The sequence below is a fragment of the Hypanus sabinus genome, unplaced genomic scaffold (assembly GCF_030144855.1).
Source record: "Hypanus sabinus isolate sHypSab1 unplaced genomic scaffold, sHypSab1.hap1 scaffold_663, whole genome shotgun sequence".
Lineage (NCBI taxonomy): Eukaryota > Metazoa > Chordata > Chondrichthyes > Myliobatiformes > Dasyatidae > Hypanus > Hypanus sabinus.
Window position 1 is genome coordinate 206,855 of NW_026781517.1, and position 16,128 is coordinate 222,982.

At 44.1% G+C, this 16,128-nt stretch overlaps 1 protein-coding gene across 4 annotated transcripts in view; it reads left to right on the top strand.

The window, feature by feature from the left end:
- LOC132389808 (NACHT, LRR and PYD domains-containing protein 3-like) overlaps positions 1-16,128 on the top strand; it is a 63,970-nt gene that overhangs the window by 23,259 nt on the left and 24,583 nt on the right. For 2 of the 4 annotated variants that reach the window (XM_059962359.1, XM_059962358.1), the window contains exons 2-4: positions 10,308-11,927; positions 14,117-14,458; positions 15,959-16,125. In XM_059962359.1, the coding sequence (XP_059818342.1) occupies positions 11,918-11,927; positions 14,117-14,458; positions 15,959-16,125 (519 nt within the window). In that variant the 5' untranslated portion in view covers positions 10,308-11,917. Of the gene's footprint in view, positions 1-7,342; positions 11,928-14,116; positions 14,459-15,958; positions 16,126-16,128 lie in introns of those variants that run through there. The other 2 variants (XM_059962357.1, XM_059962360.1) reach the window with 2 other exon arrangements.

Here is a 16,128-nt window from a genome sequence, read left to right on the forward strand (position 1 = left end):
CCTCCACCTCAATAATATATATCAACCATCTTGTTCAACCTCTGTCCAGTCTGTATCCCACTACCTCAATGATATATATCAACCATCTTGTTCAACCTCTGTCCAGCCTGTATCACACCACCACAATGATATATATCAAGCATCTTGTTCAACCTCTGTCCAGTCTGTATCCCACCACCTCAATGATATATATCAACATATTGTTCAATCTCTGTCCAGCCTGTATCCCACCACCTCAATAATATATATCAACCATCTTGTTCAACGTCTGTCCAGCCTGTATCCCACTACCTCAATATGTATCAACCATCTTGTTCAACCTCTGTCCAGCCTGTATCCCACTACCTCAATGATATATATCAACCATTTTGTTCAACCTCTGTCCAGTCTGTATCCCACTACCTCAATGATATATATCAACCGCCTTCCTCAATGTTTGTCCAGCCTGTATGCCACCATCTCAATGATATATATCAACCATCTTGTTCCACCTCTGTCCAGTCTGTATCCCACCAGCACAATGATATATATCAACCTTCTAGTTCAATCTCTGTCCTGCCTGTATGCCACCAGCTCAATGATATATATCAACCTACTTGTTCAACCTCTGTCTAGCATGTATCCCACCACCTCAATAATATATATCAACCTTCTAGTTCAATCTGTCCTGCCTGTATGCCACCAGCTCAATGATATATATATCAACCTGCTTGCTCAATGTTTGTCCAGCCTGTATCCCAATGCTGCAATGTTATATTTCAGCAATCTCTCTTCTAATCTTTGTCTTCATTGTGAAGTTTAGTATTGCCCCTTTCTAATTATTTAGTTATTTATTTGTGTGCCTGCCTGTTTGTTTATTTATTTATTTATTTATTTATTTAGTTAGTTATTGTTCGCTCGGAATACCAGAGGTTTAGTTGGACACAACACGTGGCAGGGTAAAAGCAACCATTTCAATTTTAGATTCACCTTTACAAAATGGCTGCAGTGTTAATCTTTGTCATAATGGAACTCATAGCATCTGATGTTGAGTTTGTTATTTCCTTTTTCGGTTATTTTAGTTGAGCCACTTCCTCTGTTTCCAGGGTAACGACCCGTCAGAGCTGCAGCAAGTGTTGCACTTTTTATCGCTCTGTGGTCACCGCCTCTCAGCGTAGAGACAGTGGCCTCGGGAGCAAATGTAACAGAGTGATAGTGGGAGGAAAGGATGCTGTGAGCATTGACTGTGTGGGATGTGTTACACCAGCGTCAGAATGAACTCAGAACTAACAAATTGTTTGGGGTGGGGTGGCATTTACAGTTCAGGGTGGCAATCAGTTACTATCTGTGCATTAAAATGAAGAGGGAGAAAATACTACAGTTGCAGGAAATTTAAAGTAAGGAAGGGAAAATACTGGAGACGCTCAGCAGATCGGCAGCATCTTGGACAGTCTCAGTTCTGGAACTGGGTCTTCCACCATTTGTCCTTTCAGAGACGTAGTCTGATGTACTGAGCTCCCAGCATTTTCTACTTAATAATTTTACATTTTTTTCCTGCTACACTGCAGGAAACATGGCAGCCCGCTCTCCTGGGCAAGATCCCACGCAGCGATGACATAGAGATCAAATGTGCTCTGTTTAGCTGCTGGGGTCAGGCTGAAGTGTATCCGCGTCCTCTATACAGACCGGGGAACCAGCCTGAGCACCGGACCCGGCAGAGGGTCATTAGGTTCCAATTCCACCTTAGTTTGTGAATCGGAAATGGCAGGAACTCCACGGCAAATTGCCGGCACCAAGGCGTCTTTGTATGGGTGATAATATTGGGCTGATGAATCTGATGATATGAAATTGCCAGAAAACGGGCTACAGTCCAGGCTGGTAATTCTGCAGCTGGGATCGGAATTTTCTCAGTCTGCAGTGAAGCTGAAATCCCGGGCGGTTGGGCATTGGTTATGGGGAAATCACCGTCAACACTGTCCAATAGGATATCATATCTGTCAAGTATTTTGGAGATTATTTAAAAATGAACTAGGGCGTTAGGTGAAGTTGGGCAGTGATGTTGTTCATCTGAACTTTGGTAAAGTCTGTAACAAGATCCTGCATGGCAGCTGATCGGGGAGGTTCGGTCACGTGGGATTCACAGGGGGCTGGCGAGGAGGATTCACACCGGGCAAGAGAACAAGAAGGAGAGGGGGATGAATGTAGATGGTTCTAACGAATGGAGGTCTGTGACGAGTGGGATGGAAGTGTCAGTGCTGAGATCTCTGTAATTTACTATTCATGCCATTGATTTGTATATGAATGTACATGGCTACACAGAGTATTATGTACCGTTGTGTTCACCCTACTGTAGTAAATATATTATCAAGCTGGAGAGGGTGCACAAGAGATTGCTGAAGATGTTGCCTGGACTACAGGGCCGAGTCATAGGAAGCATTTGGCTGAGCTGGATCTTTAGTTCAGATGAGAATGAGGGTGACATTGTAGGAGTTCATGAAATCAAGATGGAATATAAATAATGAGGTTGGTCGTAGCATTTTCCCCAGGATTCAAGATTCAAAAATGATTGATGTCATTCTAGTAATGAAGGGTAAAAGAGAACAAAATAATTCATACACTGGATCCAAAGCAAGACAGAAAATAAATAATTATAGAGACCACAATAATAAACTAAACACAATACATAAAGTATGATAGTTTAAAACGATTGATTGTCTGTCCATAAAGTGACGTTAATCACAGGAGTGTCTGGACATATGAGGCTGACATTGATACTTCTTCTGCATGTGCCTTACGCGTTACACGCTTGGGCGATCATGGGTCTCCACATCTAATGACTCCTCACAGCGTCAATGATATCTCGCACACTTAGATCTGTTAGTTCTTTCACAGTGTCCATATATTTTCTTCTTTGTCTTCCTCTTCCGCGATTCCCAGGCATAGGGCCTTGCAATGTAAAGCATTCTATTTCGCCCTTTCTGATGACATGGTCCAGGAATTTCAGTCTCCTCTCATTTAATGTTCTCATTAAAGATCTTTTTGCATGTGCACGTTGGAGTACCGCCTCATTAGTTACCCTATCTCTGTATGATATTTTCAGCATTCTTCTAAATAAAAACACATTTCTGTTGCTTCTAAGTTTTTTTGGAGTTCAGGTGTTACAGTCCATGTTTCGGAAACATACAGAAAGATTGACCAGATGTAACACTTTAGTAGCTTAAGCCTTGTTTTCATAGAAATGTGTCTGTTGGTAAAAATGGGTTTCATTTTTTTGGAAACTCGAGTGAATCTGCAGATGCTGGAAGTAAATAAAAACACAAAATGCTGGCAGAACTCAGCAGACCAGACAGCATCTATGGGAGGAGGTAGAAGGATGAAGGGTTTCGGCCCGAAACGTCATCACTACCACCACCCATAGATGCTGTCTGGCCTGCTGAGTTCTGCCAGCATTTTGTGTTTTTATTCATTTTTGGACGTTGGTTTTGGCAATGGCAATTCTTCTTTTTATTTCTACTTTACTTCTAGCATCTTGTGATATAAAGCTACCAAGGTAATTAAAGCCGATCTTTTGTTCAATCGCTTGGTTACCGATGGACAATTGGCAGTTGGGAGTATCCTGCCCTTTTTATATTTCCATATATGTGTTTTATTTTACCGTTGATGGTTAGACCAAAATCTGCACTTGTTTGTACTAATTTGTCTGGGAGGATTTGTAAGTCTTCTGCTGCACTTGCAATTAGGGGGATATCGTCTGCATATCTTATATTGTTGATGCAAACACCTCCAATTTTTATCCCATCTAGGTCTTCTATTTCTCTGAGAATCTTTTCAGTATAAATATTAAGTAATTCCGGTGAGGCAACGCATCTCTAACTCCCCTTTGAATTTTAGTCTAACTGCTTATATTATCATCAATTTTTACAGCCACTGTTTGATTCCAATATAAATTTTGAATAAGTTACTGGTCCCTTCCGTCAATGTTTAGTTAAATGAGAATTTGAAAAAGTTTTTCATGTTACACTTTGTCGAATCCTTTAGTGAAATCAATAAAAAAATGAAAAGACATCAATTTGACACTCAATTGCCCTTTCTGAAAGCATTCGTAGTATGAAAATTGCGTTCCTTGTTCCTCTATCCTCCATCAGCCCATATTGCAGTTCAGTAGTTTCTGGCCTTAACTTGTTTTTAATTCGACTCAGAACAATTATCAACAAAATCTTTATTATGTGACTCATCAGACTGATTGTTCTATAATTTTCGCAGTCAATAGTTCCAGGAATTTTAGGCAGAGTTATAAATACTGATTTCAAGAGATCGTCGGGCAATACACCAGACTCATATATGCCATTAAACTCTTCAAAATGAATATCCATGCCCAGATCTTCCGGGGCTTGTATCATTTCCACTGAAATTTCATCAGGTCCAGAGACATGGTCAACCTTTGCCCCTTTTCGACTGAACTCTCACATGGTTAGCTTGCTCACCAGTGTGGAATAGGCCTTCACATACTCCTTTCATAGGATTTATCTTATCACCAATGTTTTCCAAACTTAGCCCATTCTCTGAACTTCCACACACTTCTTTATTTCTGAGCAAGTCATTAATTCTATCTTCAGGACCTTCATTCTATTAGTTTTCATTTTAACATCTGCAAGTGACCCCCCTTTGTCCAACCAACACTTTTGGTTCAGTCTCTCCAAATCACCTCCTTGAATAACCTTCAAATTCCAAAACAAACTGTAATAGATTCACAGGCACCTTGTTAACAAGCGATTTTTCCTTCAGCCTGGTTACTGCTTCTCAAACCAATCCAGACATTAAATTTTCTTTATTCAATTTAGGAACAACACCTTTCCCTTCTCCTTCAATAATATTCACATCACCAGCTTTCATCTCCTCACTAACTTTTAACACATCTTCTAATACAAACAACAGTGAATTCTCACTTTCCACTGGTACCAAGTTTAACCCTTTCTTCACTAAACCTAGTCCATCTGACCCAAAAGGACTGCATTCCTTTTCAACTGAATCAGATACCTCAGACTTTTTCTGAGCTTCAACACTAGGTTCAGTATCCTGTGACTCCACAGGTACTTCAACAACCTGAACACAAGCAAACGGGACATCTGCCTCTTCTAGGCTTCCAATACCAGTCCCCTTTTCAAATTCTAAGCTCCCCTCATCCTCCCAGTTACTTTCTGGGCAATTCCTATCCGGAGTAAACTCAACCCTGCGGGTTAAAACAACTCCATCTGCTAACCCAGCAGACTCCTTCAAGGTAATGGCATCCTTTTCATCTAGGACTGCCCTTATATCATTATCGGGAACACATTTAAATTTTTCAACTTCTTCAAACAGTTCTGCCAAGCCAGACAGATCATCGGTGTCCAACCCTGGACCTTCTAACTGCCTCATCTGTTTCTCATCCTTACTCTGTGCCTCTATAAATTCCCTCTTGGCAAAGGTTAAATCTACCTCCTCTGCTTTACCTTCTTTCACCTCCCTATTCTCCGCTTTACCATCCCCTAACCCCTCTAGATACAGGGTCGGTAAAAACGTCTCAGCCAAATCAACAGTGGACTCATTTAAACTGTCTTCTTTCTCAGCCGCCTTTCTCGACATGCTGCGAGTGATTGCGCATGCGGGATAGATCTTAGAATCTAGGGCCGGGTCCTCAGCACTCACAGGCTTGCTTGTCAGCTTCACTGCTGAACACACGTCACCACCTGTTAAATCATTACAAGAAGGACGTCCACGCCGTCTCTCGGTAATTCTCAACGCACCCCGACTTCGACTGGTCCAGATACCAGGTCACATTGTAAAATGATCCTGTGCAAAGGTACAGCTTCTGTCCCTTTTCCTATGCCTCTTAATACCACCTCTCCAGTTTCTGGACCGAAATCCAGCACCTTACTTAGGATCAATGACTGGTCAGCCCCAGTATCCCTCCAGATTCTCACTGGAACTGGGGTTTCTTCTTCTTTCACAGACACCGTCCCTTCCGAAATAAATTTCTGACGGCCCTCTCGTACTCTATCTACATTTGCCTTCCCCGTCGACTTGCTAACCGACTCAATGCATCCTGTAGGGACTGCCGTTTACCCTTTTCCCGTCTCCTTCTTCGGAGCAAAGCATTTAGATGCAATATGACCAAGCTTTCCACAATTATAACAGGTCAAGCCAGGAACCTTCCTGCCAGCTTGCTTGCCCTCCTCCTTACCTTTACCACTAGCTCCCTGCTTATTCTCTACCTTAGCCGGTGGACTTTCTCTACCGTCTCTACTGCCTTTCTGGTAACTCTTATCTGGGGGAAACTTTGTCTTGTGGGTTAGGGCATATTCATCTGCTAACCTGGCAAATTCCGTTATAGACTTATTCGACTTCTCGTTCAGATACGTCCGGATATTATCCGAAACACAACCTTTAAATTCTTCAATCAGAATTAACTCTCTTAAACGATAGAAATCCTCCTCCACCCTTTCTGCAGCGCACCAACGATCCAAGAGCACACCCTTCTCATAGGCAAACTCTGTATACGTCTGATTCCACAGTATCGTTAAATCTCTGAACTTTTGTCTATACGCTTCAGCTACCAACTCATAGGCCCGAAGGATAGACTGTTTTACTTCCTCATAATCCTCAGACTCTTCCATGGACAATGCCACATATGCCTGTTGAGTCTTTCCTTTTAATACACTTTGTAACAACGCCACCCACTGATCTCTGGGCCACTTCTGATTCACGGCCACCTTTTCAAAATGCAAGAAGTAACTATCAACGTCCGTCTCTCGAACGGAGGTACTAAACTAAACTCCCTACTTACATTAAACTTCTCCGCTCGATCTGCCCCGCTACCCATATGTTGCCATCTCTCCCTCTCGAACTGCCGTTGTTTCTCTTCCTCCTCCATCCTCCTTTCAGATTCCTCTTTCCTCCTTCCAGCTGCCTCATCTGAAGTTCATTCTGCCTCTGCTTCTCCTTCTCAACCAACTCAGCTCTTCCTTTCTCCCATTTCGCCTCCAACTCCTTTAGCAGGATCTCATACTCCATTTTCCTCTTCTCCATCTCCAACCTTATTTTTGCTATCTCTAACTGAGCCGCCCGATCGACTGGTTTCTTCTCAGGAAACAGGTTCAATGTATCAAGCGCGAACACAGCCTTGGATATATTATGCTAGGCTATGGCTCTCTGTATCTCCCACTTTCTCATCGACGATTTCACCGCCGAGAGATTTAATCGTCTCGCAACACTCACCAATTCCACCTTCCTGGTATTCTCCAATGCCCCCAAAGTCGGGTTCTTTATAAATTTGTCTATTCCCATCACTGCTGGTTCCCGTCTGGTTACCCACGCAAACAGATCAGATAACGGACTTATAGCCGATTTCTCTGGCCCCCCAATTTGGGAATCAAATCCCGGACGAGCCCCCAATTTGGTTATGTACCCCGTAACTGGGTGTCTAACCAGCAGAGAAAGAAGTATCCGTTGGAGTCTGGTGGTACTATTTTCAAACAGTGTTTATTAGTAAAATACACAAATCAATATCAATAATGCAAATATATATATAATACACGTTAGCAATACTAAACCGAAAAGTGTGTGAATAATAATACGCAATAATAAACAAGCTCTATCAATGTCTAGTGGATAATGAATTGTCATATGTGAATATAACGTACAGTTCAGTTCACACTTGCTGAGGTAGATGTTGGTCGTTGTGTTGTAATTGTGAGAGAGAGAGAGAGAGGAGAGAGAGAAAGAAGAGAGAGAGAGAGAGATGTAACAGCTACAGGCAGGCAAACCTTCCTTTACGTTCTTGATCCGTCGATGTGTTGTGGCCATTCAGGTACGACCCCTCTGTCCTTCTGTGGTGGACTCGTCACTCTGGCATGAGTGGGCACACAGAGAAGCCCCCACCGGCCCTGCTATAACACTGTGAGTTAAACTGACCGATCCTTTGTTCGGTCTCCGGTGCCCCACACCTTCACGTGGGTTCCAACACTCAAGCAGTGCTCAATAGTGTGTCCTGGTGTGTCTGAAGGGAGTCTCCGTAGACCTCACTTTTATCCCTTCTCACGGGGTTTCAGTTGTACATCAATTTTGAATGGCTGTGTCCATCAAACCAGCCCACTCCGGCTGTCCACTGAGGAATTTTAATGAACAGAATGGTACAAGGTGAACAACCCTCTCAGAAGCCATAAGTCTTTCAGAAGTCAGAATATGGTGGATCAACAAGTCTCACTCCCCTGCTTTATCTCTCTCTCTTATCTGTAGCAGATGTTCCAATTCCAGCATGTTTTCTCTTACATTCTCTCTCTCATTAGCAGCATAGCAACAGTAACGGTTTGTGATTCTCCAAAAGGCGGGGGGGGGGGGGAGATGGGCAACTCTGCACCCTTCTGCCCATCAGAGCTGTTCATCCTTCGTAACACTGGCAAGTCCACATCTGACATGTGGAGGGTGTTTAAAGTCCATCTGCACGGAGTATAGGGTATTTTGAAGTACGGGAGGAGACAGTGTTGGGTCTCTATGTTCGGTGCTCAGTGACGCTCTCTTGCCCTCCGCTGTTGGAGTGCGTGGTTATTTGAGTTCTTGCCGCTTTCCTGTCGGATTCAATCAGTCTGCCCAATCTCACTGAGCTCTCTCATTAACGGGGCCTTTAGAACCGCTGTTCACTGGATTTTCCTTTGGTTTGATTCCGGACCATTCTCAGTAAACTGAGAGATTTACACTTGAGAATCCAAGCTGCTGATCAGTTTCCGTAACACTCAGACCACCCGGTCTGGCACCAGCGATCATTCCCCGGTCAACGTCACTTACATCACATTTATTTCCTCTTCAGATGTTTGGCCTGAATAACAACTGAACCCGTTGACCATATCTGCATGTGTTTGTGCTTTGAGTTGCAAGCAGATGATTAACAGATTCGTATTAATGAGTTGGTATAGAGTTGTACCTAACAAAGAGGCCATTTAATACATTTCCCATTTAGACAAACCCTCACCCATCTCGAATATGAACACGGATGAGATCTGAGCCTGATTGTTGATGATCTGCATGTTTGTAACAACAGGTTGTCGCTGGCAAGGCAGTGGACAAAACACTGTTATAAGGTGAGGAATATCTGGAGAGAGAGACCCGTCACTGTTCCCTCTAAACTGCTCGTCTGCGTAACCACAATGCTCCCACGAACGGAGCCTTTGTTGCAGCGCAGATGGAATTAAACACTGTCGTATAAACGTTTATGAAACCTGAAAGTTTTTCTTTGTTGTACTGCATTTTTATCCTATCCTTTAATTAGTAATTAAAATCAATAGCATGTTTTTTTCCTCTTGTCTGTCTTAATCCTAAAATATTCATGGATGCATTTTACAAAAGAGGACGCATCTATGGTGTTGTGCTTTTCTCAGTCCGTGTGAAAAGTTCCGTCTCAGAGCAATGGCTGATCCACGCAGCTGCAAAAATAGTCATTAGATGGAACATTGGAGACCGACCCACATTACATTCTATGCATATTAATCACGATTGAATATGGTACATTATCGTGCTTCCTGTTATAGAGGAGATGTTAAAAGTCAATAGAGTGGACAAAACAGTTTCACCGGGAGCCTCTCTGGTATCCAGGAAATAGTAATGAATAACGCAAGAAAAATTAATAATCATTTCGCCTTGTCCGTAGGAGCCTACTTTAAGGCAGTGATGCTCAGGTGCTTAACAATATAGAACTAATACTGAACAGCGAATAACTAGACGGTCCATTTGCTATAAATTCAAGAGCTTTTCGTTTTCGTTTCTCTAAAGATCACTATTAATGCCCCGATAATCACTTTTACTATTTTTTCAGAACACTGTGTGTTGTACCTCCCCCATTATAGGTATGAGCAAGGATGCGATCTGGGCCAAATTGCGCAATTAAGCGTTCAGCATATCACGCATCATCCTGGATAATCCCAGTTCTGATACTTGGTCTTCCACAGTGTCTTGTTCCACAGATGCAATCTGCTGCACCGAGTTTCCAGCACTATAAGGGGACGCAGGAATATGGCATTGGGGCAAAAAAAATCAACCATGTTTGAATGATGGAGGAGACTCGATGGAATGAATCACTTCATTCTGCTCGGATATCTCATCATGACTGAATGATGAGTCCTTCGTATCCCGTATCCGGATTTGTGACGTGTGAGGGAAAATTAATGATTTGTTCCATGAGATCCTTTTATTTGTCTTCAGCGTTTAAATTTCAGTGAGATTCGCTTTTGAAAAAATTGAGCAGAAATATTTTTTCTCCTTTGTATTGTTAATGAGCTTCATTATCTCTCTGGTTAAAGTTAGACCTGCGGTGAGAGATTTATTGGAAGAAAAGCCGACAGCTGGAAAGCCACGAATGAGAACGAGTGAACAGCGACCAGTGAACCAGCCCGAGGACTGAGAGTACCAACTGAAGAGAACCCTCTGACTCAGAGTTTCCATTGATTTAGTCAGGAGAAAGTTTGGTGAGTCTCATTCACTCGAACACTGGTCCTGTAAACATTACAGACCTTTACAAAGGAAGGTACGAAATAGGTGGAATGCCTCGGTCAGACCAAGTTGCAATCACTCCAGGTCTGGTAATGTGCTTTCAGAAGCCCAGCTCTTTACAGTCACTCACATTCTCTGAGTGTTTGCTCATTTGAAGGTGCTGCATCTTCTGAAGAAGCTTTTGGTTAGTTCTGATGTTTCCTTGTTACGTTATAATCATCTTAAAATGCGTTGACAATTTCCTCCCTTTATAAGAAGCCCCAAGTGTGTCGTGTTGCAGTGATTGTAGAAATGTGGAATTACCATGAACTGCAGCAACATGCCCTTGATCCCATTGGCTATTGCAATCTGCAGTGATATACTTACCCTCGAATATATCGTCGTGTAGGCTTCTGCAGAGAACAGACCATTTATAAAGGAAAATATCCCAACACTGCATTTTATTCAGTCCAAACTAGCACATGGCAACCCATAATTTAGCTTGACAGACCTTGGCCTCATCAAGTACTTTTCTGCTAATTACATTGTCAAAACCTGTGAAGGTGACATTAAGCAGAGGTGGAAATTCAAAGTTATGCTCCCATGGATGTTGTGCAAGGGCCTTCAGCAAAGCATTTGACAAGGTGTCACATGGCAGCTTGGTCTCGATGATCAGGTTCCACGCTGTCCGGAGAGAGCAAATTGGATGTATTCAAAATTAGCTTCAAGGTAGCAAGCAAAGAGTGGTGGTTGAAGATTTCTCCTCGCAATGGAGGCGTGTAATTAGCAGTATTTTATAGCAATGATTTGGATGCGGTTGCACAAGGATTACTTGACTGGTAAGTTCGCAGAATGCACAACCTTAGTATTTGTTGTTCACAGAGAAGATTATCGTAGCATCTAGGGGATCTAAATGGACAGGGTCTGGTAAAGAGATTGCAAACCCAATCTGATCAGCAGCGGATTCATGCAGATGTTGGGGATCATGTGGACGAAACAGCCAGAGGAAGTGGATGAGGCAGGTGCAGTTCCATAAATCAAAAAGCAGTTGGGGTGTGTAGATGGAGTGAAGAGGCCAGAAGGGAGATGGCCCTATCACAGGAAATCCTGACCATCTCAGAGGGCACTGTGGTTGGCATTGTGTCGTTGGGCTGAACGCTCTGAATTTGCATTTTCTTGCTCTGTGACTCTGTCAGTAGATGCGCCAGGTACCAGTGGACAGATATGGTGTGGAAGTGGTTACTAACAGGGAATGTTTGGTCCCCATGCCAAATGCTACAAGGGATGGAAATACTGTCATATTTGCAAAGCAGTCGTACTCTCCGACTCACTGTCTGCTTGTTGTGAAATTTAGAGCCTCACCAGCAGGTGGAGCCGTCCTGCAGAGCGACCAAAGTGTAAACAAGACGACGACAATCAACAATCGTCAGTCAGAATCAGAATGGACAAAGGTATGATCACAGGGGTCTTTGAATTAAACTTTTGTCGCGTTTGTACACAATAGTTCAGATGAAAAAAAAACTGACAGAGATGTTAACAGTGCATAGAAAAGTTTCATCAAGCCGTGTCATTTATCCCACTGGTAAAGCGGCCTTGAGTAATTGATCAACCCAACAGTTCCAGCGCAGGGACCTGACACCAGTAATGGTCGAATCACTCCGCTCACCACACAAACCTTCAGCTGAGTGAAGGGAGCAGGGACTCCTGAATCAGGTGGTCGTGAGTGAAACACAGACAGGAATGTGACAGCGATCTTGTGGTTTATGTAAATGTTCAGGGTCAGTGTCCATTTCACCTCCAGACAAGCCCCGATATGTAAGACATCTTCAACTTTCACTGATAAAATTCAGAACCAGATGATAGGAGCATTTCCGGTATTTCAGAGATTCTATGATAACACAGCATTTCAGGTTTTGGAAGGAAAGCTACCAACTCCCCCCTGGTTTTTCTTGCCTGCTACGCAAAGGAGGAGGGGTGTCACCGAAATCTGTTTTCTGTAGCGGAGCGGAGATCATTGCCGGTGCTGGGAATGGCTGAGGATCAGGAGGCAGCTCATTGTAGATACATTTGTGATCTGCTTCGGAGTTTTAACACCCCAGTGAATGTCTGGGCTGTGGAGAAATGGTGAACCTGAGTTTCTAAATATTTCCCTCTTGATATAATCTTCTACCTGAATTTAAATTCCCAGGATCTTGGCTGGGAAACCCGGCATACCCAATGACCAAATATCTCTGTCACCTGTAGACATTGTGATTGTGCTCAAATCTGAGATTCCAGGTGGAATAGAAACGATGCTCCAGCCTGGAAACGGGTCCTTCGGCCCAGACAATTCAAGCTGATCTAAATGTCCCATTTTCCTGCAGTTTTCCCAAATTTTCCTAGTATCTCCCATTTTTCCTGCCTACATGCTCTCAATTTTGTAATTTTATTTGTGTTTGCGGCCTCTTCCGGATGCATGTACTTTATACCCATCAGTCACCACGTGAAAAAATGCCCCTTTGGTCCCTTTTAAATCTCTGCCCTCGAGTCTCAGACTCCCCTACCCAGGGAAAAAGACTGTGACCATCTATCCTATCTGCACACCTAATTACTGTGTGTGTGTCTGTATGTGTGTGTGTGTGTGTGTGTGTGTGTGTGTGTGTGTGTGTGCATGTGTGCGTGTGTGTGTCTGTATATGTGTGTGTGTGTGTGTGTGTGTGCGTGTGTGTGTGCGTGCATGTGTGCGTGCGTGTGTCTGTATGTGTGTGTGTGTGCGTGTGCGCGTGTGTATGTCTGTATGTGTGTGTGTGTGTGTGTGTGTGTGTAAGATCACCCTTCAAGCTCCTGAGCTCCAGGGCAAGCTGTCCCAGCCCAACCATATAACACAAAAAACAACACCCTAGCCCAGTACCGTAGTGTTCATTCTTCACTTCACACTTTCCAGCTTCATCACCTCCATCCTATAGATTAGCAACTGCAACTACACACAAAGCTCTAGAACCAAGACTTTGCCAATGACATGCATAGTTGTTACATGATGATCAGCAGGTGGGGGAGAACATGGCACCCAGCGGAGAGGACAGCATAGATCGCAAGGGAATGGTCAGCCTGCGACCCAGCGGACCGGAGGACGTGCGTCTCAAGGGAATGGTCAGTCGGTGACCAAGGGGACTGGAGAAAGCAACTCCAGTTCCCTTGTCCAGTCTCCAGCCCCTCGTGTGACAAAGCAAGTGGAGAATGTGTGATCCAGCAGACTGGACCATGTGTAATCCCGTTGCTGGTCTTTGTGTGACACAGACTACTGGACAGTTAGTGACCGAGGGAGATTTTAGCTTGTGGAAGATAATCACAGTGATATTTCCCAGTATCACCGGACACCGGTGCATTATGATCCCGTGGTCATCCGTGCGTTCAGCTGCTGTGATTGGTATTACTCTGCCTATCCTGCTATTTTACTGGGAGTAAATGTGTCCAGTCACCGGCTTATCGGGATGGGCACCTGACAGGATATACGAGTCACATTAACCAGCTCAGTTCCACTCCCAATCTGGTCAGCCAGAGTCTCTGCTCCATTGCAGTCTGAATCAGTTTTGCTCAGATCTAAATCACACTTGTATAACCTGAAATTCATCACTTATTTCATGTGGAAAATTGAAACTAGTTTGGAACGTATGGAAGAGGATGTTACCAGGCGGATCATCGAGGGAAGATGATCGGGACAAGGGAAGCAAGGTACCAGCGCAGGGTCAGATTGAGAGCGGTGTCCCAATGGAATCCGGTCCGGCCGCAGAGAAGGAGGAGAAAATTCAGCCCAGAGACAGTGACGTCAGGGACACTGATCCGGACCCTGGAACCGGCACAAGTGAGGCGACTATCTGTCAGCCCAGAGACAGTGACGTCAGAGACACCGATCAGGACCCTGGAACCGGCACAAGTGAGGCGACTGCCTGTCAGCTCGGAAGCTCATTGAACAGAGGACTGCCAAGTCCCAAAGAAGGATCGGGTGAGTGAAATATGAGGGTGACGTGCTCACAGAGTGCGGCAGGGTGGAGGGTAAACAGGGTGGAGCCCTGTTGGAGGGTTGGTCAGAGGAGAGGGAAAATGTGTGGGTGTGGTACATGTGGTGCACTGGGTAGCCGTTACCCCACTGCAGGAAATGTACTACCTGCTCTGAGGATTTCCAGGATGTGAATTGGAGGAAATGCAGCTGTCCAGATGAGGAGAGTGTTTCCGGGATGTGTATCAGGGGAAATGTATTCGCCAGGATGGAGAGAGTATCTCTGGGAAGCAAATATTACCAACCATTCCAACACTTATGCCCATCCAAATTTAAACAGGTGAATGGGTCGGATGGGGGATGGACTGGTTTATATTAAATGTGGTCCTTCTATTACGTAATGCCTAGAACATTGTTGGTTAGGCTTTAAGGCAAGTGTTAGATTCAAGTCAAGTCAAGTCACTTCTATATTGCCATTTCGACCATTACTGTTGATACAGTACATAGTAAAAATGAGTCGTTTTTCAGGACCACGGTGTTACATGACACGTTACAAAAACTAGACTGAACTACGTAAAAAAAACAACAGAGGAAAAGAAGAAAAACACACAACAACTACACTAAACTACACACCTATCTGGGACTGCATAAAGTTCACAAAACAGTGCAGACATTACAATAAATAATATACGTGACAATAGGGCAGTAAGGTGTCATGCCAGGCTCTGGGTATTGAGGAGTCTGATAGCTTGGGGGAAGAAACTGTTACATAGTCTGGCCGTGAGATCCCGAATGCTTCGGTGCATTTTCCCAGTTGGAAGGAGGGAGAAGAGATTGTTTGAGGGGTGCATGGATCCTTTATAATGCTGCTGGCTTTACGGATGCAGCGTGTAGTGTAAATATCCATGATGGCGGGAAGAGAGACCCCTATGGTCTTCTCAGCTGACCTCACTATACGCTGCAGGGTGTTGCGATCTGAGATGGTGCAATTTCTGAACCAGGCAGTGGTGCAGCTGCTCAGGATGCTCTCAATACAACCCCTGTAGAATGTGATGAGGATGGGGGGTGGGAGATGGACTTTTCTCAGCCTTCGCAGAAAGTGGAGACACTGCTGGGCTTTCTTTGCTATGGAGCTGGTGTTGAGGGACCAGGTGAGATTCTCTGCTGGATGAACACCAAGAAATTTGTTTTGTTCACATTCAGAGCCAGACTGCTGGCTCTGCACCAGTCCGTTAGCTGCTGCACCTCCTCTCTGTAAGCTGACTCGTCGTTCTTGCTGTGTCTTGCAGCACAGTCGTGGGTCAGCAGAGTGAACAGAAGTGGTCTGTGCACACAGCCGTAGGGGGACTCCGTGCTCAGTGTGATGGTGTTGGAGATGGAGAATTAATCCAATTTTGTATCTGGAGGCAGGTTCGAGACATGGTTTTTTTTTGTTGAGTTGGGTGAGAGCGGTGGAGACGAGGGATATCTGAGTTCAAGCCTACATTTTCCTTTTTGTATTCACAGAGCCAGAGTTTACAATCTCTGAACTCCTGGCAGAAGGGGAGGAATATCGACTGTACCAACTGACAAAGTTCTACAGGGACAGACTCAAACAAGCAATTGAAGAAAAGGTTGAGAGACTGGGTTGGATGTTGACAAAGGAGGGACATTTCAGTAGAGAAGAAAATGAGGTG